The sequence below is a fragment of the Lissotriton helveticus genome, chromosome 5_1 (assembly GCF_964261635.1).
Source record: "Lissotriton helveticus chromosome 5_1, aLisHel1.1, whole genome shotgun sequence".
In the NCBI taxonomy this organism is placed as follows: Eukaryota; Metazoa; Chordata; class Amphibia; order Caudata; family Salamandridae; genus Lissotriton; species Lissotriton helveticus.
The window spans coordinates 914,498,461-914,523,736 of record NC_136065.1 but is presented as its reverse complement, the minus strand read 5'-3'; the positions used below and the strand labels follow the sequence as shown (position 1 = coordinate 914,523,736).

Sequence of the window (25,276 nt, the reverse complement as noted above, 5' to 3'; positions counted from 1 at the left end):
GGCTGACGATTTAAGATGGACAGTCTTGAAATCGGTAAAATTACCACAAAGAGGCGGCAATCTGCAACAAATTCTGAATCGTGAGGAATTGAAATCTATTATACAGTTCAACACCATCCACACTGGATTGAACCGGAGAGAGGACTGGACCACTCTATGTGAATATACGCTATCGTATTAAGGAACTTTATAGCAAAAAGACTCAGTGATCTCATCCATTAGTTTTCTATTAGTTTTTAATGAACATATATGTGTCACAAATGTTTCACTGTTATGCATGCACTCCCCTCACGCCACCCATCACCCTTGTATCTTGCCACTGTTAGACTACCTCTGGAGCAGACCTTGAACTCGCTTGACTAGGTGGCTCCTTGTCTAGTATTTCCAATGCCAAGTAATCTGCGCTAACCCTCCCCCCCACTGGGTCCCCATGTAATTTCAAACTATGGGTCCAATAGTTCCCAACAGTATAGTCCGCCTCAACTCTGGGACACATCAAAATGGCGCCCATGTTAGCGCCCAAGAACCCTATCCACTTTTCCAGCCATTCATGACGTAGACACCGTTCCAAGATGGCGCCCGTAGTCACCTCCACGTGACCGGACGCTACTCTATGACCAGCAAGCCCGGGAACACCAGCGGTAACCGGCATTGACACGAAGCATCCCGGCCAGACGCGAGTTTTATCCATACTCGGTAAGTGGCTCTTCCTCTGTGGCTGCAGCCTGACCCTAACTTATTTCTACAAATTGGGCGCCTTGTAAACCCCCTTTTTTACTTCCAGTGCAACATTGACGACATTGTCCGAATATTGAGTGCACAACTACTCGTCTTTTACCAGTGGCCATCGAGCCCTTAGTGCACCTTTCAAGAACGATAAACAAGGTAAAAACGCCCTTCACTATTGTCCGTTTAGACTCCCCAGACGGTATTTTTTGGCAAACATAAACCTTGAACATAATTTATTTCAGCCCGCTAAAATCGGCGCTTTCAGTATTTGAGCCATCTCGCCCCAAGATTCGGTTGGAAACATATACGTTTCAAAACGAGCTCACAATGGGTAGGTAACTTGATTAATTCACTCGTTTGCTGTCCCGCCCCGTCCACGCATACTAAAATGCGTTTTTCCCACAGCCCGGCTTAAAACCACGATGGGAAATAATTAAACCCCTCGACCAGGACCAGTATTGCATCCCTGGACGCTTCCCCAAGGCGCTCCTAGCAAGTCTGACGCCTTACTCAAAACCTCATCTAACATAGAGGTACGTGCTGAGCTGACCATTAAGAGCTGAATGGTCCAAAATCGTAATAGAACCAGACATGTATGTGGCCCGGCTCTAACACCAGCTCACTGAGTTATGGGCATCCCACATTCACTATACACATTGCTGCACAATCCCCACAGTCACTCGTTGTGCACAAACTTCCAACAATCTCTGCACTTGAATCACTGCGATTCCGAGTATCAGTATGAAAATGAATTGTTAAAACTAAAATGTAAAATGCAAACATGACTATATACTTCACAAATGGCACAATCACCCAGCACATGTCACAATCTGTGATTTCGGATGTATAAAGGAATTTTAAGGCATGCGTTGACTGCTCTCCTAAATTTCTCTAAAGATTTCTCTTTGTGCTTGTTTTCTTATCTTCTCAACAGGCTTTGTTATATTCAGGCAACCCTAATTATTAAGTCCTGATGATGATCCCAATTAACTAATTGAGCGAAGGGATCGAAACGTCGACACCTATGAGTGTACATACATGTAGCATTTAAAAAATGTGAGATTGTTTGTTTCACTCCAGGCGACACTGTCACTATTTCTTTTCAACTGTAAAGTGCCCTGTTTTGCTCTTTTTTCCTTGCCTGAAAACACCCCTTTCACTTTTCTCTATCTTCTCCCCTTCTAAGTACGGCACAGGCTTGTGTCATACTATTTGTTTGAAAATATTGTGTTGAAATTGACATTGTTTGAAAAAATAAATTTCCTGTCCGGCTGGGCAGGAATAAGTTATCGTATAGTAGTCCATTGTGTGCTATACTGTATCGTGAATAAATTTAGGTAGGCTAGGAACCCTTGTTTCTATAACGCAGTTATACCCATGGTTCTTGGCTACCCGTTGGGTTTCCCTTGTTTTTTAAAAAATACTTGAGCGCAATCACTAGATTGCAGGGTTTGCCGTAAACTCGAATTACCTCACTCTTGAGGGTGGCCTTCCTAGTGCCATAGTACTTACAGATCCTGAATCTGTCCTTACCTCTCCCTTTAAACCCTTGTCCTTATTTCTCAGGAGATATCAGACCATGCCCCTTTGTATACTGTAGATCATATCAAACATTTATGTTCACTACCGTCATTACTATCAGAGACTCCGGATGCCCCCCCGGGTGCGGCTTCCAGTTTACCTGAACAACTAGAAAAACTAAAGAAGAAACAGGTCAGGCTCCAACTAATGGTACTTATGCTTACAGATTATCTCAAATCGGGTGTCATACCAGTAGGATTACAGGTGCGGAACATTCCAGGCATATTTACGGATAATCCCAAGTACGCGACAAACTTTAGCTACATTGGAACTACATGTTCCAGGCAATGGTTAGCATTGGGCATTGATATTGCCACTGAGACACTCAAAACACTGGAGATTGAAATCAGTGACCTCCTGAAACAGATTAATGACTCAGACCCCACACCTGAATGCAAGAAACTACTTGAACAAGTCGAAAAGGCAGTAGCAGAGTTCAATTACATAGAACAAAACAAAAAAGCGAATAAAGTCAAAAAAATATCAAGAACTATAGTGCCGAGAACACTTATCCTTATCTTAATAAAGATTTTTATACTAACAGACCTAATTTCAATCCCCACAACAGACCGTGGGGCCGTTACAATAAACGGCAAAACATAGTGGGATTCTCCGATACTTCGGAAGATTCATCTGACCACTCAGACCCCGGTGAAGGAGGGAGTAACTCAAGAAGAGGTGGAGGAGCCCCGCAAGGGAATTTTTTATCCAGGGGCCAATCAGGAACTCCTCAGAGAGGGAGAGTGAAAAAACCGCGCAGATGGTTCAACGCCCCAGGAGAGCGGAAAAACCGCAACAACTTTTACCAATGGTAGCCCCCTCCCTGCAAAATGCCCCTGAGGTAATTCCAATCTTCAATCTGTCCAACCACATACTACAACATTCTGAATTAGAACTTTTGAAGAAGGGACTGTCTTTTGTCCCTACCATTCGTCCAAATTTCATGGAATTGCAGACTGAATTACTCAGATTCTTCAGACTTATTCGTCTGAAGGCTTTCTTTCAGCTGCACCCTCCACCTCAATCAAACCGCAACACACCCTTCAGCCCTCCTTCCACCTTCCTGCCATCTGCCAGTATGGTCCCATCCGAAATAGTGACTTTCGAAAAAATGATCATTAAAGATCTAGAGTCATTGGAAAAGAAAAAACTATTCATCCCTTACAACATCCCTAAGAGTGAGAAAGAAGCAATCAGCACACTTAAATCTAATGCCGATCTGATTATCAAAAGTGCTGATAAGGGCGGAGGAATTGTGCTGCAGAACATTGATTCTTATAAAGATGAGATTAATCGTCAACTGAACAACAGAGAGCACTATTTAAGACTAGGGCGTAATCCAACGAGTGACATTCAAGCGCAAATTAAAAAACTGACCTCAGATGCCAAAGATGAAGGCTACCTTAGTAAGAAGGAGTGTAACTTCCTGAATGTCAAATGTCCACGCTTACCTGTGATTTACACCCTCCCCAAGGTCCATAAAAACATTGAGAAACCTCCGGGAAGACCGATAGTGTCTGCCTGTGGCTCAATTTTGGAACCACTGGGTTCCTATGTGGATTTTCACATCAAAGATTTTGTGCCATCTACCAGCTGTTATGTCCGTGACAGCATGGAAATGATTAACTTGGTTGAGCATTACCCTTTCAACCCTGATTCCCAGACACTCTGTACCCTGGACGTAGAGTCGCTCTATACTAATATCCCCCAAGGAGCGGCTCTACGGGTCATTCAAAAAATCCTTGACTCCAGGCCCAGACCCCACAGAGTACCGACACTCTTCATACTTCAGCTATTGGAATTGTGCCTCACAAAAATTTTTTTGATCTTTGATGGGGTATTCTACCAGCAGATAAAGGGTACATCTATGGGGGCTATTTTTGCCCCCCACCTGGCAATATTGTTTATGGACGCGCTTGAGACAGGCACGATCCTATCGGATTTCAATCCATTCCGCTCTGGGATCGCCATCTGGCGACGATACATAGATGATATTTTTTTAATTTGGAATCTGGACGAAAAGACCTTAGAGTCTTTCTTACACTGGCTAAACAATAACTGTGATGACCTACAGTTTACCCTCTCTCATCATAAAACAGAGATCCCTTTCCTCGATTTGACAATTTACCATGAGGAGGGAGAATTGCTAACCCGACATTACAGGAAACCAACCGAACGCAATACGCTGTTGAGGTATGATAGCAACCATCCTAAAGCCCTCAAAGATTCTCTCCCCTACTCACAATTCCTCCGTATAAGACGCAACTGCTCATCAAAACCTGACTATTTCAGAGAGGCAGATATTTTGTCATCCAAACTAAAAGCGCGGGGGTACCCAAAAAGATTAGTCAGGAATGCCGCCAAAAGAGCATGGTACTGCCCCCGAGATGTCTTACTTGAACCAAAAAGTAGGGAGAGGACTGAAAGAATTGCTTGTGTAACCACTTTCTCCCCAGTTTCGAATCAAATTCGTAAGACAATCCTGCAGCATTGGTCAATCTTGAACGCAGGCCAACTAAATTTTGAAAAGCCATTGTTTGCGTTCAAAAAAAGTAAGAATATAAAAGACCATCTTGTTCGGGCGGCCCTACCTACACCACCCATGAGTAACACGATTGAATCCAACTGGGGCTTACCACCTGTGACAGGGCATGTAAAATGCGGACAATGTATTGTGTGTGATTTGACACTGGAGGGGCGCACTTTCAGTCACAATAATGTCACAAATGAGATGAAAGCCTTAACAAACTGTAACAGTTGCAATGTAATTTATGCGGTCTTATGCCCTTGTCCAAAAATGTATGTGGGGCAAACCACACAGAAGGTGAAGACACGCATAAGCCAACACCGGAGCCGCATAAGATGTGGGACTCTCAATGCCCCACTAGTGGAACATTTCTCATCCTTGAAACACACGGCTGACGATTTAAGATGGACAGTCTTGAAATCGGTAAAATTACCACAAAGAGGCGGCAATCTGCAACAAATTCTGAATCGTGAGGAATTGAAATCTATTATACAGTTCAACACCATCCACACTGGATTGAACCGGAGTGAGGACTGGACCACTCTATTGTGAATATACGCTATCGTATTAAGGAACTTTATAGCAAAAAGACTCAGTGATCTCATCCATTAGTTTTCTATTAGTTTTTAATGAACATATATGTGTCACAAATGTTTCACTGTTATGCATGCACTCCCCTCACGCCACCCATCACCCTTGTATCTTGCCACTGTTAGACTACCTCTGGAGCAGACCTTGAACTCGCTTGACTAGGTGGCTCCTTGTCTAGTATTTCCAATGCCAAGTAATCTGCGCTAACCCTCCCCCCCCAATGGGTCCCCATGTAATTTCAAACTATGGGTCCAATAGTTCCCAACAGTATAGTCCGCCTCAACTCTGGGACACATCAAAATGGCGCCCATGTTAGCGCCCAAGAACCCTATCCACTTTTCCAGCCATTCATGACGTAGACACCGTTCCAAGATGGCGCCCGTAGTCACCTCCACGTGACCGGACGCTACTCTATGACCAGCAAGCCTGGGAACACCAGCAGTAACCGGCATTGACACGAAGCATCCCGGCCAGACGCGAGTTTTATCCATACTCGGTAAGTGGCTCTTCCTCTGTGGCTGCAGCCTGACCCTAACTTATTTCTACAAATTGGGCGCCTTGTAAACTCCCTTTTTTACTTCCAGTGCAACATTGACGACATTGTCCGAATATTGAGTGCACAACTATTCGTCTTTTACCAGTGGCCATCGAGCCCTTAGTGCACCTTTCAAGAACGATAAACAAGGTGAAAACGCCCTTCACTATTGTCCGTTTAGACTCCCCAGACGGTATTTTTTGGCAAACATAAACCTTGAACATAATTTATTTCAGCCCGCTAAAATCGGCGCTTTCAGTATTTCAGCCATCTCGCCCCAAGATTCGGTTGGAAACATATACGTTTCAAAACGAGCTCACAATGGGTAGGTAACTTGATTAATTCACTCGTTTGCTGTGCCGCCCCGTCCACGCATACTGAAATGCGTTTTTCCCACAGCCCGGCTTAAAACCACGATGGGAAATAATTAAACCCCTCGACCAGGACCAGTATTGCATCCCTGGACGCTTCCCCAAGGCGCTCCTAGCAAGTCTGACGCCTTACTCAAAACCTCATCTAACATAGAGGTACGTGCTGAGCTGACCATTAAGAGCTGAAAGGTCCAAAATCGTAATAGAACCAGACATGCATGTGGCCCGGCTCTAACACCAGCTCACTGAGTTATGGGCATCCCACATTCACTATACACATTGCTGCACAATCCCCACAGTCACTCGTTGTGCACAAACTTCCAACAATTTCTGCACTTGAATCACTGCGATTCCGAGTATCAGTATGAAAATGAATTGTTAAAACTAAAATGTAAAATGCGAACATGACTATATACTTCACAAATGGCACAATCACCCAGCACATGTCACAATCTGTGATTTCGGATGTATAAAGGAATTTTAAGGCATGCGTTGACTGCTCTCCTAAATTTCTCTAAAGATTTCTCTTTGTGCTTGTTTTCTTATCTTCTCAACAGGCTTTGTTATATTCAGGCAACCCTAATTATTAAGTCCTGATGATGATCCCAATTAACTAATTGAGCGAAGGGATCGAAACGTCGACACCTATGAGTGTACATACATGTAGCATTTAAAAAATTTGAGATTGTTTGTTTCACTCCAGGCGACACTGTCACTATTTCTTTTCAACTGTAAAGTGCCCTGTTTTGCTCTTTTTTCCTTGCCTGAAAACACCCCTTTCACTTTTCTCTATCTTCTCCCCTTCTAAGTACGGCACAGGCTTGTGTCATACTATTTGTTTGAAAATATTGTGTTGAAATTGACATTGTTTGAAAAAATAAATTTCCTGTCCGGCTGGGCAGGAATAAGTTATCGTATAGTAGTCCATTGTGTGCTATACTGTATCATGAATAAATTTAAGTAAGCTAGGAACCCTTGTTTCTATAACGCAGTTATACCCATGGTTCTTGGCTACCCGTTGGGTTTCCCTTGTTTTTTAAAAAATAGATATTAGTTATTGGCAAAGCTCTGGGCACGATTTTTTTTGTCTTTTTCTCTACTCACAATGCATAATCCAGGAGAAAAAAAATAATCCTACCTCCTCCATCCTTTCTAAGCGATTCTAAATCAAATTTTGTTTTGTCGTCTAATTATCCCTGTCACTTGGCATGAAAACACTTCACACTTTCGGATGAGTGATATTATCTTTGAAGTTTTATTTCGGTACTTATGCTTACATGGTTCTTGATATGCGTTCAGTACTGTCTATTTTCGACTTCTAATTGGGTCTTTTTTTTTTCTTTTCCCAGGTTGGACCGGAATTTCCCCTGCCAGCATCCTCTAGGAATGGAAAAAACACAGGTACGTTCTACGTATTGGTTAGATCCTTTTGTGACTATCGTCTAGAGTTTATATTCCTCTTTATATCTACGCTATTCTGCCTTTTTGTGCGTTACTGGTCTTCCCCTTACAGTGGGGTCTCTTCCTGTTTTCCCCATAATAAAGTTGAAGGAGAAATAAAACAAATAGCCCTTTCCTTTAAGGCCAAAATAATAATAATTAAACCAAAAGAAGGCCTCTTCCGGCTTGTCTAGCAGACAAGGAAAAATACTTGTAGGTAGAGCGGATTTTTTCCTGTATCATGCTCCTACTTCAGCAGGCTCCAAAAATACTGTAATCGCTTTGTGGCGGGCCCTCCAATAGGGTGGAGGAGCACAGCCCCCTGCCACTATACGCAAATAAAACAATTATAAAATGGTTTTTAAACCCGTTTTAATATAGTTTTATTTTAATCCACTGGACCCGCCACAAGGACTCTGACGAGTCTTGGGGTTGGGTCCAGGTCATGCAACTGTTGGTGGGGGAGTGGTAGTGCACTTCCTTCACTGCGAATGAGGGTTGGTGGGGGAGTGGTAGTGCACTTCCTTCACTGCGAATGAGGGTTTGACTGGCCTTCGCAGGCCGGCCAAACCCTCAATCGCAGTGAACTCTCTCCAGCCCCAGCTGCATTGCTGGGGCTGGAGAGAGCAGGCACAGGCTCTCAGTCTGCCTGGGAGTGCAAGTTGCCAGCGCTCAGCCCAATCCTGACGCTGCTTTCATGCAGCGTCAGGATTGGCCCGAGTGCAGTCTGGGAGCATGTGCCCAGAAGCAGGAAGAGCATGATGCAGTGGGAGACAGTGGCATTGAGGTTAATTTTTTATTATTTTCAATTTTTATATGTTTGGCCAGCCATCCTAGGCCCATGCACAAGTAGATTTCAATTAGATGTTGGGCTATTACCTTAGTAGTGTTAGTTCCCAAGGGGACAGGTTGGGGTATCTTGTGGTGTAATAACCCATGATCAAGACATATTGATACCCTATTGATGACTTGGGTAGGGACTCAATAATGTCCATCCATACTCTTTCGAAATAATTCCCTATTATAGGCATAGATTGCAATGGAACTTTGGGAGGATGAAAAGGGTTTTTAAGCTGCCAGATTTCACATTCTTTGGCAGAATTTGTTCTGGGCCAATAAAAATCTGGTAATATTGCATGTGTGGACTTCTCACAACCTCCAAGAAGATGAGGATGGGCAAAGGAGAGTATTTATTCTTTAACCTCTTTAGGTACAAGTACCTGGAGAGTCACATTTATTCCACGTAGCTGATGTAAAAGCCTCTTTCTGATCAAAAATAGAGGATAGGTGGAGTGTAATTGCCCTTCATTTTGTTGGGCACTCTGCCGGGCATGTTGTAATGAGGCATTGTTTATTTGAGTTGCCCACAAATTCCGATCCAAGACCCACGGTTCATAAGGCCTTCTGGGGTTCCTGATCCCCACATGCCTATTCAGGATAATCTGACAAGGAAGTACAAGGCCATCTCTGACTACTGATTGCCTACATCCCAAATCTAAAAGGGCAGTTACCCGTTTCTGATTTATTTAGAGACTTACATATTAACTGGGTCCCATCTACCGAGTAAAAAATATAGAATGGGGAATATTGTTCACATCCATTGGTTCTTCTTGTGTTTTCCTATTTGTACTGAACCTTACACTATGACCCCACTCTCAACATTCAAAGCACTCTAGCCTATTGGTGGGTGGAACATCCATCTTTATGGGTCTGGTTTTTGATCCATCATTCAAACATTTGTGATTCTTTTTGTCATTTTTGTTAATTTTTTTTTTGTAGAGTTTTATATAGCGCAAACTAGACTCGAGACATCCGGTATTAGAGCGCTTTACTTGAGCACCAGTTTCATTACATATGGACACATTCATTTTTTTGTTTTTTTGTTAAGCAGAGGGAGATTAAGGGGCTGATGTATCAAGCAGTTTTTTAGTCGCAAACGCTGTGAATCGCTAAAAACAGCGTTTGCGACGAATTTGAGAAGTATGTAATAATTCGCATCGCAAAATAAGTAATCGCTATTTTAGCGATTACTTATTTTGCGAAAGTACATAATCTGCGAATAAATATGCGATTTCTTACTTTGCATAGTTTAACTTTTGCGAATTTCGCAATCGAGAAATTGCAAAATAAGAAATCGCTAAGAGATGTATGAAAAATTCGCAAATTGCGAAAAAATGAAATTCACAAATTAAGAAATCGCAATTACCACCAACTACATGCAGGTGGTAATCATTTTTAAAGTATAAAAAGGAACCCACAATGCAATTTGACCTTTCAAAATGGCCGGACTTTACCTGATAGCTAGGAGGCTGCATATCCAAGCCCTTGCACAGAGGAGACAGAGACAGGGGAGAATCTTCAGACTGCGCATCACTTTGTTCCAACAGACAGAAGAGGCCATCTTTGAAAAATACAGACTTGACCCACAAACCATTTTGGACCTCATTGCTGAATTGAAACCTTTTTTGGAACATCAAACAAGCAGGACACAATCAATTCCTACTAATGTGCAGGTATTGTGCTGTCTGCACCTTTTGGCTTCTGGTTCTTTTCAAAGGGTCATTGCAGTATTTGGAGGGGTGTCTCAGAGTGCCCTGTCACGTTTTTTTAAATGTCTTTCTGGATTAATGATGAATAGGCTACAACATCACATCTACTTCTCCAACACCCAACAAGCAATACAAGAGACTAAACTGGATTTTTTTTCAAATTGCACGTTTTCCACATGTGATTGGTTGTATAGATGGCACCCATATTGCCATCACTCCACCAGCAGCCACAAAATATGTGTACAGAAATAGGAAGAGTTATCATTCTCTGAACATTCAAATGGTGTGCAATGCAAAGTACATTATCCCTGATATTGTGGCTAAGTACCCAGGGAGCACTCATGATTCCTTTATCTTTCGGCATAGTGAACTACATAGACTTTTGAGTGCTGGACAGTTTGGAGAGGAATATCTACTAGGTAAGTGTACCACAATTCTACAGTCTTTCTCACAACAATTAATCTTTTATGTCACACACACACTCATTCTTTTTTTCTCATCATGCGGTGACAGTGCCTATGCTGTGCATGATTTCATTCTGACGCCATATTTGAATCCCTCAAATGTACATGAAAGAAGGTATAACAGGGCACACCGGTCAACCAGTGGTGTCATTGAACGGACATTTTGGAATTTTAAAAAGTCGTTTTCGTTGCATATACAAAAGTGTTGGTGCTTTACAATACAATCCTTATTTCAAACAACAAGGGGACCCCAATTGGTATCAGCGAGGGACCTCGGGGAGCTAAGTTATATGGAAAACAACAATGGTCCCTGGCAGCAAGACAAATAATTGCAAATGAATATAGACTCAGTCAGTTCTATATTATGGAAGACATGCCCAGCCGGGCAGAGGTCCTCAAAATTTATATTTAAATCAAAGTTTTACAAAACACAATAACACCTTCAACAATTCACGTGCGTGGGGCACAACCTGTACCCAGCCACAACAATACACGAACAACATACATAAAAGGGCTTGTAAGGCAAAATCAACAAACTCTGAAAAGTTCAAATTTAGACAGAGAGTTTCTTATAGGTACCATTACACATTTTTTGTAACAAGTAATATCACAGGTATATGGTACACAATGGGTCGACGACGTTTCGGACCCCTTGCTAAATGATGGGGTCCATCATCAGGACAAAACAATGGTTGCCTTTTTAGTTTAAAAGCCTCTTTTGCCAGAGGGGTAAAGGTACTGGAGCTCAATTATACGCGGTATCACTTCAAGTATAATTGGTAATCCGCTAGAACTGGTATATCAATGATGCAGATTATATATTATTATTTTGGAATCCAGGGCAATTGAATTAAGAGCTCGCAGGACGAGCGCGCAGACAAGGCCCAAACAGGGAGGTATTATCCACTTGGTCGGATCATCAGTGGATCAAGGACGCTAAGTCGAGGGTCCGGAAGTTGAGGAGTATAATCTTGCATCCACATGTACCTTGTGCGCCGGGTAATACCGGAAGCGCCGCGTCGCGCTGGGATCCTGGAACCAGGGGGCCGGATCAGTCGGCAACCTCGATTTCCAGGAAATCGAGGTTGCCGACTGATCCGGCCCCCTGGTTCCAGGATCCCAGCGCGACGCGGCGCTTCCGGTATTACCCGGCGCACAAGGTACATGTGGATGCAAGATTATACTCCTCAACTTCCGGACCCTCGACTTAGCGTCCTTGATCCACTGATGATCCGACCAAGTGGATAATACCTCCCTGTTTGGGCCTTGTCTGCGCGCTCGTCCTGCGAGCTCTTAATTCAATTGCCCTGGATTCCAAAATAATAATATATAATCTGCATCATTGATATACCAGTTCTAGCGGATTACCAATTATACTTGAAGTGATACCGCGTATAATTGAGCTCCAGTACCTTTACCCCTCTGGCAAAAGAGGCTTTTAAACTAAAAAGGCAACCATTGTTTTGTCCTGATGATGGACCCCATCATTTAGCAAGGGGTCCGAAACGTCGTCGACCCATTGTGTACCATATACCTGTGATATTACTTGTTACAAAAAATGTGTAATGGTACCTATAAGAAACTCTCTGTCTAAATTTGAACTTTTCAGAGTTTGTTGATTTTGCCTTACAAGCCCTTTTATGTATGTTGTTCGTGTATTGTTGTGGCTGGGTACAGGTTGTGCCCCACGCACGTGTATACCGCGTATAATTGAGCTCCAGTACCTTTACCCCTCTGGCAAAAGAGGCTTTTAAACTGAAAAGGCAACCATTGTTTTGTCCTGATGATGGACCCCATCATTTAGCAAGGGGTCCGAAACGTCGTCGACCCATTGTGTACCATATACCTGTGATATTACTTGTTACAAAAAATGTGTAATGGTACCTATAAGAAATTCTCTGTCTAAATTTGAACTTTTCAGAGTTTGTTGATTTTGCCTTACAAGCCCTTTTATGTATGTTGTTCGTGTATTGTTGTGGCTGGGTACAGGTTGTGCCCCACGCACGTGAATTGTTGAAGGTGTTATTGTGTTTTGTAAAACTTTGATTTAAATATAAATTTTGAGGACCTCTGCCCGGCTGGGCATGTCTTCCATAATATAGAACTGACTGAGTCTATATTCATTTGCAATTATTTGTCTTGCTGCCAGGGACCATTGTTGTTTTCCATATTACAATACAATCCTGCCACATGCTGTAAAATTGTAAGTAGCTGTGCTATGCTACATAACATGGCTATGAGACAGGGGACTGAAATTGAAGTGAGTGACTCAGACACATCTGATGATGATGACATACCTCCACCTAGAAGAGCTACTGCAGGAGTAGGAGCTGCTGCTAGCCGTCAGAGATGTACTGAGATAACGCGCAATTACTTTTAGGTAACACAAAGAATTCCAAAACATGTATTGGCTTCTGAAGTGAATGTTTTTAATTTCAAAACATTGATGCTACTAATGTAGGGCAACATGTGCTGGTAATGCACAGCCACAGTTACATTATGATGAGTTACAAAAAATAGGAAAAAGAGTTTGAACATAATTGGAATCCACAAAATTTAATTTCTTGCGCTTGCGGCATTGAGCAGAGCGCTCCACAGATTCAAAGCTCCCCATTCCAGATGAATGTCCGGCATTCCTTCCACTCCTACGCTGTGTTAGATGTGATGTAGGAGTGGGGTTACTGCTACTCCTACTGGAGGTTCCCTCACTGTCTGCTGCTTCAAATAATTCCCTTGCACCTGAGTTTGCTGTCTGGAGCAGTTCAACAGCAGATGTCACCTTGTCCAGGCCTATGGCAATGTTCTTTGTGCAGTCACTGACCTCTCTCTGCATAGTAATACTACGCCTTGTAACATTTGATGTGACACTACACAATCTGTTTATGGCTTTGGTGTAGCTATGCAGCCTGACATGGGCACGGTGAGCTGCCCTGTTGCGTGACTCCTCACTGCGTTCAATAGCCAAACACAGTCTATCCATTGATGAAGACATTGCTCTCATCCCATCTCCCATGCTTTCATGATTCCTATTTAATTTGCACAGCTGCCTGTTGATGGAACGTAGGGCCTTATGTTGTTGGCGCTGTACATTTAGCATGTTTTGCTCTAGCCCTGCAAAGACAGTAGGATCATCCTCATGTCCACTTCTGCTGCTCCTATATCTTTCCAAAGTAAAAAGTCGTGACCTTCTTTGTGGATGTGTTTGCTCTTCAGGTACTCGAGGAACAACTGTTTCCTGAACACTCTCACTCGCACCCCCTTCTTCAATAACATCATCTTCAAAAGGAGGCAGAGGGGCCACATGTCTGCTCTTTTGCCTTGCAATTGGAGTGGACACAGTGTCATCATTGCTACTGTCTTGAGCAGCACAAGTATCTTGCTGAGGCGATTGATTGCCATCACTTTCATCCCTGGAATGTCTTTCCTGTGCTATGGATGGAGATTGAGACATATGAGTTTGGTGTATGGAGTACTTTATGAGCTTAATAAAGTATTTGTACTTTAAAAAATAAACCATTGATTGTGCATTTCATTATTGCTTTTAAATGCACAAAGTGTACCTATTTCTTTCATTTGCAGTTTTACATGTAAAAGGCTAACTACAACTCCCATAATGCATTGCTCACTGTATGTGAACCTGTGTACCTGGTCTTAAGAATCTTACAAATGTGCACCTGTACTATTTTCATGCACATGCATATCCCACAACTACAGTGACACACAAACATGCATCTTACCTTGTGCTGTTTGGGAAGGGTCAGAGCTGTCAATCTGCGCCACACCACTCACACTCTCAGGCAAGAGAGTGGCCTCCACAAGCTCCTCATGTGGAGTAGGCTGTTCAGCAGTAGATGTTCCACCTCCTGTCTTGCTGGACTCCTTCAGTCGTGCTGCAACTCTTTCCTTGGACCGGAGGCGCATATCATACCACCTTTTGCGCAACTCTTCGATGGTACGTGTTGTTACACCAACTGAATTCACCTTCTGCTGTATGTCCAGCCATATTTTCCTTTTACGAGCCTCTGGCACTTTCAGTGCTTGTTTTCCAAAAAGCAGCTCATGGCTGCAGGCCATCTCCTCTATCAATACTTCCTGTTCTTTTTCTGAGAACTTGTGCTTTCTCTTCCTTTTCTCCCCTGACATTCCCTCCTGTGGGTTTTGAGACTCCATGACAAGGAAAACAGGTCTGCTCAGCTCTCAAACAGTCTTCCAACTGCCACTGGGTGTGGCTCAGGCAAGCAGGTGGAGGTAATCAATCCCACTTCCTGACTGTGATGTCATCACCCTGTTCCAGCATTGGCAGATTCCCGTTTTTGCGATTTCTTAATTTGCGAATTTCGCAATTTAAAAAATCGCTAATAATTCTGCGAATAATTTGCGATTTTTAAGAAATTGCAAAAAAAAGCTAAAACCTACATACATCGCGTTTTGCGAATCTGCATTTGCGATTCGCAAAAAATCGCAAATACAGATTCGCAAACCACACTCTTGATACATCAGCCCCTAAGTGACTTGCCCAGAATCACAGGATGTTGAGCGTCGTTGCTGAGACTCGCACCCGGTTCCTCAGCTTCGAGGTCCACCACTCTAGCCGTAAGGCTACATCCTCTCTTCATGTTACTGGGAATAGAAAATGAATTTGGGAGATTTTGGGCACTTTTGCATTTTCCCCTTGGTGGAATCTCGGCCATGCCATTGAAAAGGTAGTCGCCATCTTGACTTCCTGCTCCAAGGTTATTCCGGAATATTGGCCGAGCTGGGTATTAATAGGGAGAGCTTCTAAATACTCTTCCAGATATATCTTATTCATAATCTCTTTACTGGATTCTTGGGATTTAGGCCATTTGTCGGCCGCACTATTTAATTTAAAGAACAAAGTCTTTGGAGTGTCACCATTTGCTTCCCTTTCTTTCCGAAGTGTATCCTTTAGGTTTCTTCATTCACTCCTAATCTGTCAATAACTTTCTTTATTTTGGCATATAGGGTTTCTCCCCTAGCACTGGTAGTCTGATACACAGCTTGAGCCTCACCATTTAATAAAGGAGCTTAATAGAAGAGCCATCTCTCTATGACCAAGCACTCGCATGTGCTGCTTTCTCAAAATTTAGTAGGAAAGAATCTGGATCCATCCCAGGAAGTAGCTTATGTAGAGATATGGTAGGTTCTAGTGGTGTAGCTGCTCTACCATGGGTTATTCCAGATGTTAACTGCAGTTGATTCTCTGCAACTTTGCTTAATTATTCTGCTTGGGCTTCATGAAAGACCTCAGGATCAGATTCTGCCGTGGACATGTGACGTTCTTAAGCCCACTCGAGTTTTTGTTGTCCCTGGATGTGTTGATTTTCCATCTTGTATCAGATATTTACAATGCTTGCCTTCTCCACCATTTGTCGTTTGGCATGAAAATACTTCACACTTTCAGATGAGCAATATTATCTTTATTTATAATTTATGTTGGTACTTATGTTTACATGGTTCTTGATGTGAGTTCAGTTTAGTCTATTTTTTGACTTCTTATTGGGTCTTCTTTTTGTCACCTCCCAGGTTGGACCGGTATTCCGCCCACTGGCACCCTCAAGAAATGGAAAATGGAAAAACACAGGTAAGTTCTACGTCCTTGGTAGGATCCTTCCCCAACTATCGTCTAGAGTTTATGCTCCTCTTTCTATCTATACTATTCTGCCTTTTTGTGCTTTACTGTTCTTCCCCTTATCATGGGATAGCTGCCTATTTTTCCAATAATAAAGTAAAGTTAAAGGACAAATAAAGAAAGTTAATAGTACTTTCCTTTAAGGCCAAACTAATTATTAAGCCAAAGAAAGCCTCTTTTGGCTCATATGGCAGATTAGGAAACTTGTTTGCAGGTAGAGCGGGTTCAATACTACAGCAACACTCTATGCAGGGATCGCAGCACACCTCTTCTGATGACTACAGACCAAACAGAATGCCACAGCCAGACTTGTCTTGAATCTCCCTAGATGAACCCACATCACCCCCTACCTCAAAGAACTCAACTGGCTCCCTGTACAGAAAAGATGCCAGTTTAAGCTCCTGACCCATGTATACAAGGCGCTATACACCTGCAGACCTGCTTACTTTAACCACCACCGTAACTTTCATCAGCCCACTAGACACTTATGCTCCGCACCCCTTTCTCTAACCCTCTCCCCCCACATCTGACTTTGCAGATGTGGAGGTTGCTTCTTCTCCTGCCTAGCAGTAAAGACATGGAACAAGCTACCTTTTCATCTATGAACCTCCCTATCTCTTCCAGAGTTCTGAGAGTCCCTGAAGACCTGGCCATTTGGCTAATCAACTGCACCCTGCAAGAGCCTGGATGCCCTTACAGAGACAAGTAGCACTCTACAAATTCTCTGATTGATAGATTGATACAATGCTCAGCCGGCCATCATTATAAATTGAAATTGCATCTTTCCCAATAATGCCATGTTTAAAGCAATATTATAACTTCTCAATGTAGTGCAATGCAATGTATCCAACATAAAACTAATTTTGGGAATTAGTCTATTTACACAAACTTCAAGTTCATGTACGTACAAGCATTTAAGTATCCAAAGTGAATTTCCAATCGAGCTGATGCTTCTATCAAGGTATCTATAAAAAAATGTTTTTTTTAAAATCTGAAATGAATTTGACTTTTAAAACCACCTCAAGGGGCCAGTTGTAGAGTGCAAGAGATTAAACCCCCATCGCACTACGGTAGCGCAGAACAAAACATAGACACTTGTGATCCCAAATTCTATCTGCAAAGCTTGAACTGGTATACTAGGTGCGACATTAAAAAAAAAAGAGTGAAGCATTTGTACCTCTTGATTTTGCACTAGTGATGTATTCTCTCCCAAAGGACAGAGTTGACAGGATTTTGGGCATATAAATCGTTATCAAATGTTTAAAATGCCTTTTTTCCAACTGATTTATACTATGTGTTAATTGACCTGCTATGAATTAGGTCTTTTGAGCCATCGTGAACAATATGTGATTTTGTATCAAAAATCTGTGAGAAGTTTCTGCCAAGATAAGGATAAAGTTTCTTGTGAATCAAACAGGTTTTTCCCTAATTTGCAACAAAACGTTGAAGTGTTCTTGCTTTCAGGGAAAACAATAATTTAGCTTTATTGCATGTTAATTTTTAAATAATCTCTCTCTCTCTCTCTCTCTCTCTCTCTCTCTATATATATATATATAGAAAGCAGAAGCCCAGAGGGGACAACGGTTGGAGAGGCTTTATTGAAACAGAACAGTCTGGTGGCGGCGAATGCATTTCGGCGCATTGCCTTCCTCAGCGCCCAACACCTGACAGAAATGTCCTGGTAAGTACCCCTGCTGTTTTGTAGAGATGACGTCCATCCGCTCCTCCCCCAAGCTGTGCTGCCCACCTGTTGAAGTGCGTATTGTAATCACCGCACCACAACTCCCAAAATGCTTCATGCTTAAACATATTGGGCCGGTGTAATGGGGGAGAGTCCATGTGATGAAAAAAAAAATATATATATATATATTTTCATTCACTATAAGATTTATTTGAAGATTTTCCCCGTGAAACATGTCTCAAAGGAAGAACTACTGGACTCCAGGTAAAACCTCTGGATGTACCGTTTAAAATAATTGCACCCAGATGGACTGAACATTACTGACAATACAACCTGATTACTGCATATCTCAAGAACTCTCAGGACTGCATTGATTCCACATTCCAAATGGAATCTTCACTCATGATGCTTTTTGGAAATTCAACTGTGTCATCTGTGCAGCCACTGAGCTTACCATCTTGAAACTACCTGAGGAAGGCGGAAGCTGAAACATTGTAGTGGAAATATATTTTTGTTCTTTGGTGAATCTATCTGTTTGAGTCACTTCTTTCTTGGATATATACATATATATATATATATATATATATATATATATTCAGCATTTTTATATTTCTTTGTAAACCAATCGGCGTCAAATGAAATATAATTAAATCATCTGCGTAAAGAGGTGAGCTGCACTTAGAATTTCCCAGCTTAGGTGGAAAGTTGCTGATGGAACAGAAATAAATTGATGGCACAGAAATAAATTGATGGCTTTTTAGAAAATCATGCAATAATGCCACATTTTATTGCCACACTTATTTGACTGATTAGTTTATGGAGTGGGGGGATATAATACGTGGGAAATGTAAGATATTGTTGAGATGAAGGCCTAATGTGATGTGAATCCATTGAAGCTTGTAAGTAGAGTTTTCAGTTGTTTATATTGTGATATGAAACTGTTTGTGGACTCATTAGGGAGCAGCCCAGGGTGCAAGCTGGGGGCACATGCGGGTGGGCGACATCCACCCACTATGTTCACAGAGTGGATGCAGTACACCCTGTCAAGAAGTTGGGCCCCACTAAAATATGCTGAATTTGTCCGGGTGTAGGTTTCAAAAACCTGCACACTTTCATCAGTGCCTGCACGTTGTCTGCTTTCCTTCCGAGCAGCAAAGTGCAAGCGGGTAAAAGGATTTCTTATATTAAATTCCTGCTGGTCCTAAACAAAGGCCAAATTTAAGAGCCCATTACGCCTTTTTTGTTCGAGTGTCCTGGCTGTGAGCTATGTGGAGGCTCACACCTAAATGCAATGTAGGAGAAATAAAGTCTCACAGCCTATTACTTCACAGGTACTTAAGACAGGCATGCTTTTGACTTTTTTAGTCCCTGTATATAAGAGACAAGCATGCACTCTATGAATGTCAGACGTGTTGGTTTGTCCCAGTATTTACACAAAAAACAATTCTATTACCCCTAGTTTGTTTTTATTACTTTTACAGCGCTACTCATGCAGGGTGTCAGAGCGTTTTACATGAAACATAAACATTATCTATTGACAATCAATCATATATGTGTAAATCAATGTACCGGATGTTTTACATAGACAGTGGGGGTTACAAGGTGTGGGAGTCACGTGTCCTTCTTAGCTGAATGTGCTATATTATAAGGAAAACAATTAAGAACTGCAACTAATAAACAGATCTTTTTGTTAAAAACAGTAACCCACTTACATAGCTTAAATTAGCTATATAAAAGAAAAATCTGTCACACAGAAATCCCCAGCAAAGGTGTTAACCTCCATAGTTATTTTACCATTATTATTATTCTCTGAGATTTACTAGGCACAAAAAGATCTCTGCAGCAGATGCTTTAACCCCATAAAATAGTTTAAAATGAAGACTTTGTAACCAATTAAACAGAGCAGATTTACTGCCACATTTCTTCTTGCTGATAATTTCTTTGTGGCAGAGTTTAAAAAAAGAAATTTATGAATTGAGGCCCAGATTATGTGTGTTTATAAAATAAAAACCTGCCATCTCCATGCTACATGATGTACTTTTCAGGAGACTTAGTGACCCTCTATGCTACTTTGATTCAAAATTGGGATTAGACAAAACACAGCTATCTCCAGCAAATGCGTTAACCTCCAGAGTTATCTTACCATTATTACTATTCTCTGAGATTTACTGGGTACTTAAAGATCTCTGCAACAGGTGACTTAACCCCATAGGATATATTAAAATGTAAATTAAAATTTTCAATCAATTAAGCAGACCAGATTTACTGCCACATTTCTCCTTGTTTTTGTAGCAGAGTTTACATTTTTTTTATAAATTGAGCCCCAGATTTTGTGTTGGGGTTGCCTCACTTTTTGTTGCATAACCCTGGCACAAAATCTCACTTGTTAAATCTCGTAATGCGCTCTTATATACTCATGATAGAATGGATAATCATATGTCTACGGTGTTAAGATTTGATTTCACTTCTTGTGATGTCACTTCATGTGAGGTTATGGGTTGTGATGCCACTTCCTATGATGTCACTTTCTGTGATATGATGTGCGAAGTGATGTCACTTGCATACTGCAAAATTTGGCTAGTCTCCCACTACTTTTTTTAGGACTCGAGCCCTGGAGTGGGCCATATTGGGTTATCCTGGGCTATAGACTGGTGGACTCTTGGTATATCTGTTGGATATCATGAGGTATTTAAACATGCTTACTTTTACTTTGTATTGTTATGGTTCAATTACTGTATTGCATAACCGTATTGTTCTACTGAACAAAGGGCCTGACTTAGAGTTCAGCAGATGGGTTATTCCTTCACCAATAGGACAGATATCCTGTATACTGTATTACAAGTGCCAAAGGATATAATGCCCTTGTAATACAGCGACCGGGATATCTGTCACATTTGTGACATAGTAGCTTGTCTGCCAAACTCTACATCAAGCCCATAGTTTGCTGTGGACAATTGTACATGGCTGCTGAGGAAGGAACTACTGCCAGCACAGGCTCTTGTTACTTTTCTATCAAAAGTAAATAATGAAACTCACCATGGTGCCCATGCATTACTGATGTTGGGCCACACTACATATTGTCACTCTTCTTTGTAATTGAGCCAAAGGGTTTGGCTCAATTACAAAAAACAGTGACAAAATTCGGAACCTCAATATTTGATCACCATGAAATAGGACCTAAGAAACTCATCTGCAGCATTGATCTAGCAGTTAGAGACTACTCTCCTTAACAGAATAGCACCATTTAGCAGAGTTAAGAATAAATAAATATAGGAAGCATAAAGAATTGAGGTCTAGGCCAAAAATAAAGTAAAAAGTAGATTTTTAACAGAGAAAAAGGTAAATGTGGTGCAGAGAAGATATGCATGAAGTGCCATAAAGATTTAAAATTCAGAATTACAATATAAATGCAAAGTAGTAGGAGGCATTATTCACTAATTAACAGAAATCAAGTTCGTATTCTAAACTTCAAACACATTAAAGTATAGACACATCCAACAGAGGGTGTAAGTCAAATGGACATCATAGCAAAGTCTCCAGGCACAGTAATCCTAATGACAGCTGTAAAATCCAATAGAATCCCAAAAGAAACAGCCTAATGTAATGAAGACTAATATCAAACTCAACCCCAACTAAACTTGAACAGCTAATGTCCAAGAACTTTTATACACAAATCATACTTGTTAAAAACACATTCTGCAAATTCAGCACATCATGATCATTGTTTGGGCCGAATTGGCAAATCAGGAACATCTTCTTCCTCAGCAAACCCCCCTCAGGAGATGATGATCAGCACAAAATGAAAGATCCTTCTAACAATCGCTCGTTGGATCTGCAAATCTACACCAACACTTCCAGCGAACATCCTTGAAATTGATACATTGGGTACAAAGTGGAAGCTTCATACACATTACAGTTTTTGTAATAATGTTCATCACTGTTACATTTATGTCATTCACTTTGTCTTCCACAGAAAGAAGGGGGGAAATGGCTTTGGTGTGGGGCACTGATCAGTAGGAGAAATGAGCAGGAGCAAGTTGAACTGAAAATCAGAATATACATCTATATTAGAAATAATGGTGTCGTACACGAAAAAGGGGCTTAACTTTTTAACTCATTATCTACCCTCCTAAATGACTTAAGTAATTGATTTTATTTGCAACATCATTAGTTCATTGATTTTCACATGAAATTTGCATATTTTTCATATTTTTAAAAACGCTTTTACAAACTGAGGAACAAGTCCACAAAATTAAATTACCTCTTTTAATAAATGTAATAGTGCAGTCCAAATGTACTGGAATTCAGCTGAATGGAATGAAAAGTACAATCAAATGAGTAAAAATGGGCATTTAAAACCACTGTCCACTTTTTTCATGAAATAATGTTGAGGCTTAGATCAGACAGAGTCTCTCTCAAGTTCGAAGACAACAAGTGACCCTCCCTCTACGCTGATCTGGCATAGATGCCACTGTAAGGCCCATTTTGTTCAATAAACATATCTGCAAAATCCCTGCAGTGGCTTTTAAACGGAGTCACCGTGCTTCTCCTTGGGGGCAGAGTCTGTCACTTCACATACATCAATAGCCAGAAGTTCTGCCATTTTGCTATATGTGTGAACAGTGCAGTCACATTAGATGAAGCTGCATGGTTCAGTCAAGTGTGACAAGTCTATTAGGCTCCTGGCAGTCTTTCTATTTTGGTCACGTTTTAAAAATAACTGAATCCTCTTAAACATTTTAAACGATTCTCTGAGCTCAATATAATCCATCATGCAACTGGCTGAATTACTATCATAACATAATGACCAGGCGCTATATGAGCAGTTACAGCACAGATGCAGTTTCCATGTGATTTTCTGTGCATTTAATATAGTGCAATATATTTTGATGTAGGTGCATAGCACAAAAGGCACGAAGTTCTAGATCAGCTGATGCTGAAGTGTTTTCAACATTAATAAATGATAGCTGTTCTCAACGGTTAGTGCCAATAGTCTAAAATATCCCTAAATAAAATTGTAGAACCAGCCAGGCAGGTGAATAAGCACATTAAATGCTTGCTGCTGTCAGGTGCAGTGACCAGATTATGTTCAGTCTGCTTAGTAAGTGAAAGCTTTCCCTCCCCCCACCACCAGCCTTGTGTCAGTGTGTCCTCTTAAAAATCTGCCTGGCAGAAGCGAGATCAGGGTAGTGTGCAGTTGGCAAATATATTTAATAAAATATGCACAACTTTGGCAAAGGTTCTGGAAATGTGTGCAATGTTTCACATGAAAAATGCATGAAGTGAACAAAAGTCACGTGAAATACCAGAAGGAGACTGCTTCGTGGGGAAAATATCTTGTTTAGCGTGAAAATGTATTTTATTTCTAAATGTTATGTCAATATTTGTTTTCTTATTTGAATACATTTTTTTATTTAACGTTGTTAATGCTAATATTGCCAAATGACATTGTTCAATAATCCTATAAATGTTTGTTTCTATAATTTAGTATACTTTTTTTTAATCAAGGAGTTTAGATTGTATTATTTTTGCATTGTTTTTCTGTAGTGTGTTGGAGACTAGGGTGGGCAATATTTTAAAATTAAATATTTTTCGTTTAATACATTTTCACTTTAATTGGTTAATTAATTGGTTACCTAATTTTAATTAAATATAACATTTATTGGATTCTCATTTTATTGTTATTTATTTAGTTGATCCATTGAAGGGTGCAATGGTGTCTGGAATAGCATGCAAGCATCCATACAGTGCTCAGGCATAGATCCTATTTACGCACATGATTTTCATGCTGCTCATGCTTCGTGACTCACAATATTATCTAACAAGTATGACAACACGCCTTAATAGTCTATTTAGTGGTGTAGCGAGACACCATGTTCCATATTTAAAGCAAAGAACACGAGACCCTCTACCCAAGGTGGGGAGTAGAAGACAGCTATAATCGGGGTGCACAGGGACCTTGAGACCCTGTGGCCTAATCTCACCCACTAAAGTCTAGTCTGTGATTCTATAATAATACAAAAAAATTGTAAAGTACGCATGAGTAGATAAAGACTTTTTCCTGGCATTAAGTCTAACGCCTCTAAAAAGATGCAAAAATCAGCTCCAATATGTTGTTCTGCACCCATTTGTATTTGTGACAGTGCGTCAGAGCATGTGCACGCATTTGACCTGAGGCCTGATGGTCTATGACGGTATGAAGCCAGATTCAGCATACAATGGGAGAGCAGGGAGAGAGCCCTGGTGTGCCCCTGAGTGTTGGAGAGTCAAGCACAGCTACTTTTACTGCCGGGAAGGTTAGCAAAGCAGAACTAGAACGGAGTCCAATTCTCGAAGCCCGACTTGTGCCCGATTCCGTTACCTGGTGCAGATGTAAGGCGACCGACGACCCTTTGTCTCCCCTCCTCCCCTCTGTCCAGGGCGAGTGCAACACAATCAGTAATACCCTGATATTATAGCTGGGTCACCAGAAATACGTACTACAGTGAGACCAATTATTATGGAGCACATGAAAGGGAAGACCACGGAACAGCCCCCAGTGGAACACCAGACGTGGGGAAAACTGGGTGCAGACTCGCGAACATCATCAATTAGCTGTGTCCCACCAACCAATGAAGAGTCTGTTCTGGACAAGCTAAACATAATCCTACAGGAGATATGGGACTCACGCAAATCTCTTGAACATTAAATTGCATCTCTAACGACTGATTTTACGCTTCTGAGAGTGGATCACGAGAAACTAGCAAACACAGTTAAAAACAACAAGCAGACACTGCTGGAGATCCTACCACAACATAAAGGGCATGCAGAGACCCTGACTAGCATGCAAAAACAGTTGTCAACTCTTCAGGACAGGGTGGATGATGCAGAGGGCAGGGCACGTTGCAACAATGTCCGTGTGCTGGAGCTGCCGGAATGGACGGAGGGTGTCAACGCAAGGCAGTTTATGGAACAGTGGCTACGTGACAGATTGCCCCTGAAGGACTGTCCCATTTCTTCTGTGTGGAGAGGGCCACCCGTATACCACTGGGCAGGCCAATGTTTGGGGCACAGCCAAGATCAATGATTGCCTATATTCTACAAAGATCGCGATATTGTTTTACAGGAAGCCAGAGAGAATGCGCCCATCCAATATGAAAACCAATGACTCTCTCTATA

At 41.5% G+C, this 25,276-nt stretch overlaps 1 protein-coding gene across 5 annotated transcripts in view; it reads left to right on the top strand.

The window, feature by feature from the left end:
• Positions 1–25,276, top strand: part of LOC144754987 (uncharacterized) — a 215,350-nt gene that overhangs the window by 105,107 nt on the left and 84,967 nt on the right. For all 5 annotated transcript variants that reach the window (XR_013594817.1, XR_013594818.1, XM_078643379.1 and 2 more), the window contains exons 2-4: positions 7,684–7,735; positions 16,332–16,389; positions 17,995–18,118. Coding sequence is in view for 3 of the 5 variants with exons in the window: in XM_078643379.1 (XP_078499505.1) it covers positions 7,684–7,735; positions 16,332–16,389; positions 17,995–18,118 (234 nt within the window). In the remaining 2 variants the exon portion in view is untranslated. The remainder of the gene's footprint in view (positions 1–7,683; positions 7,736–16,331; positions 16,390–17,994; positions 18,119–25,276) is intronic.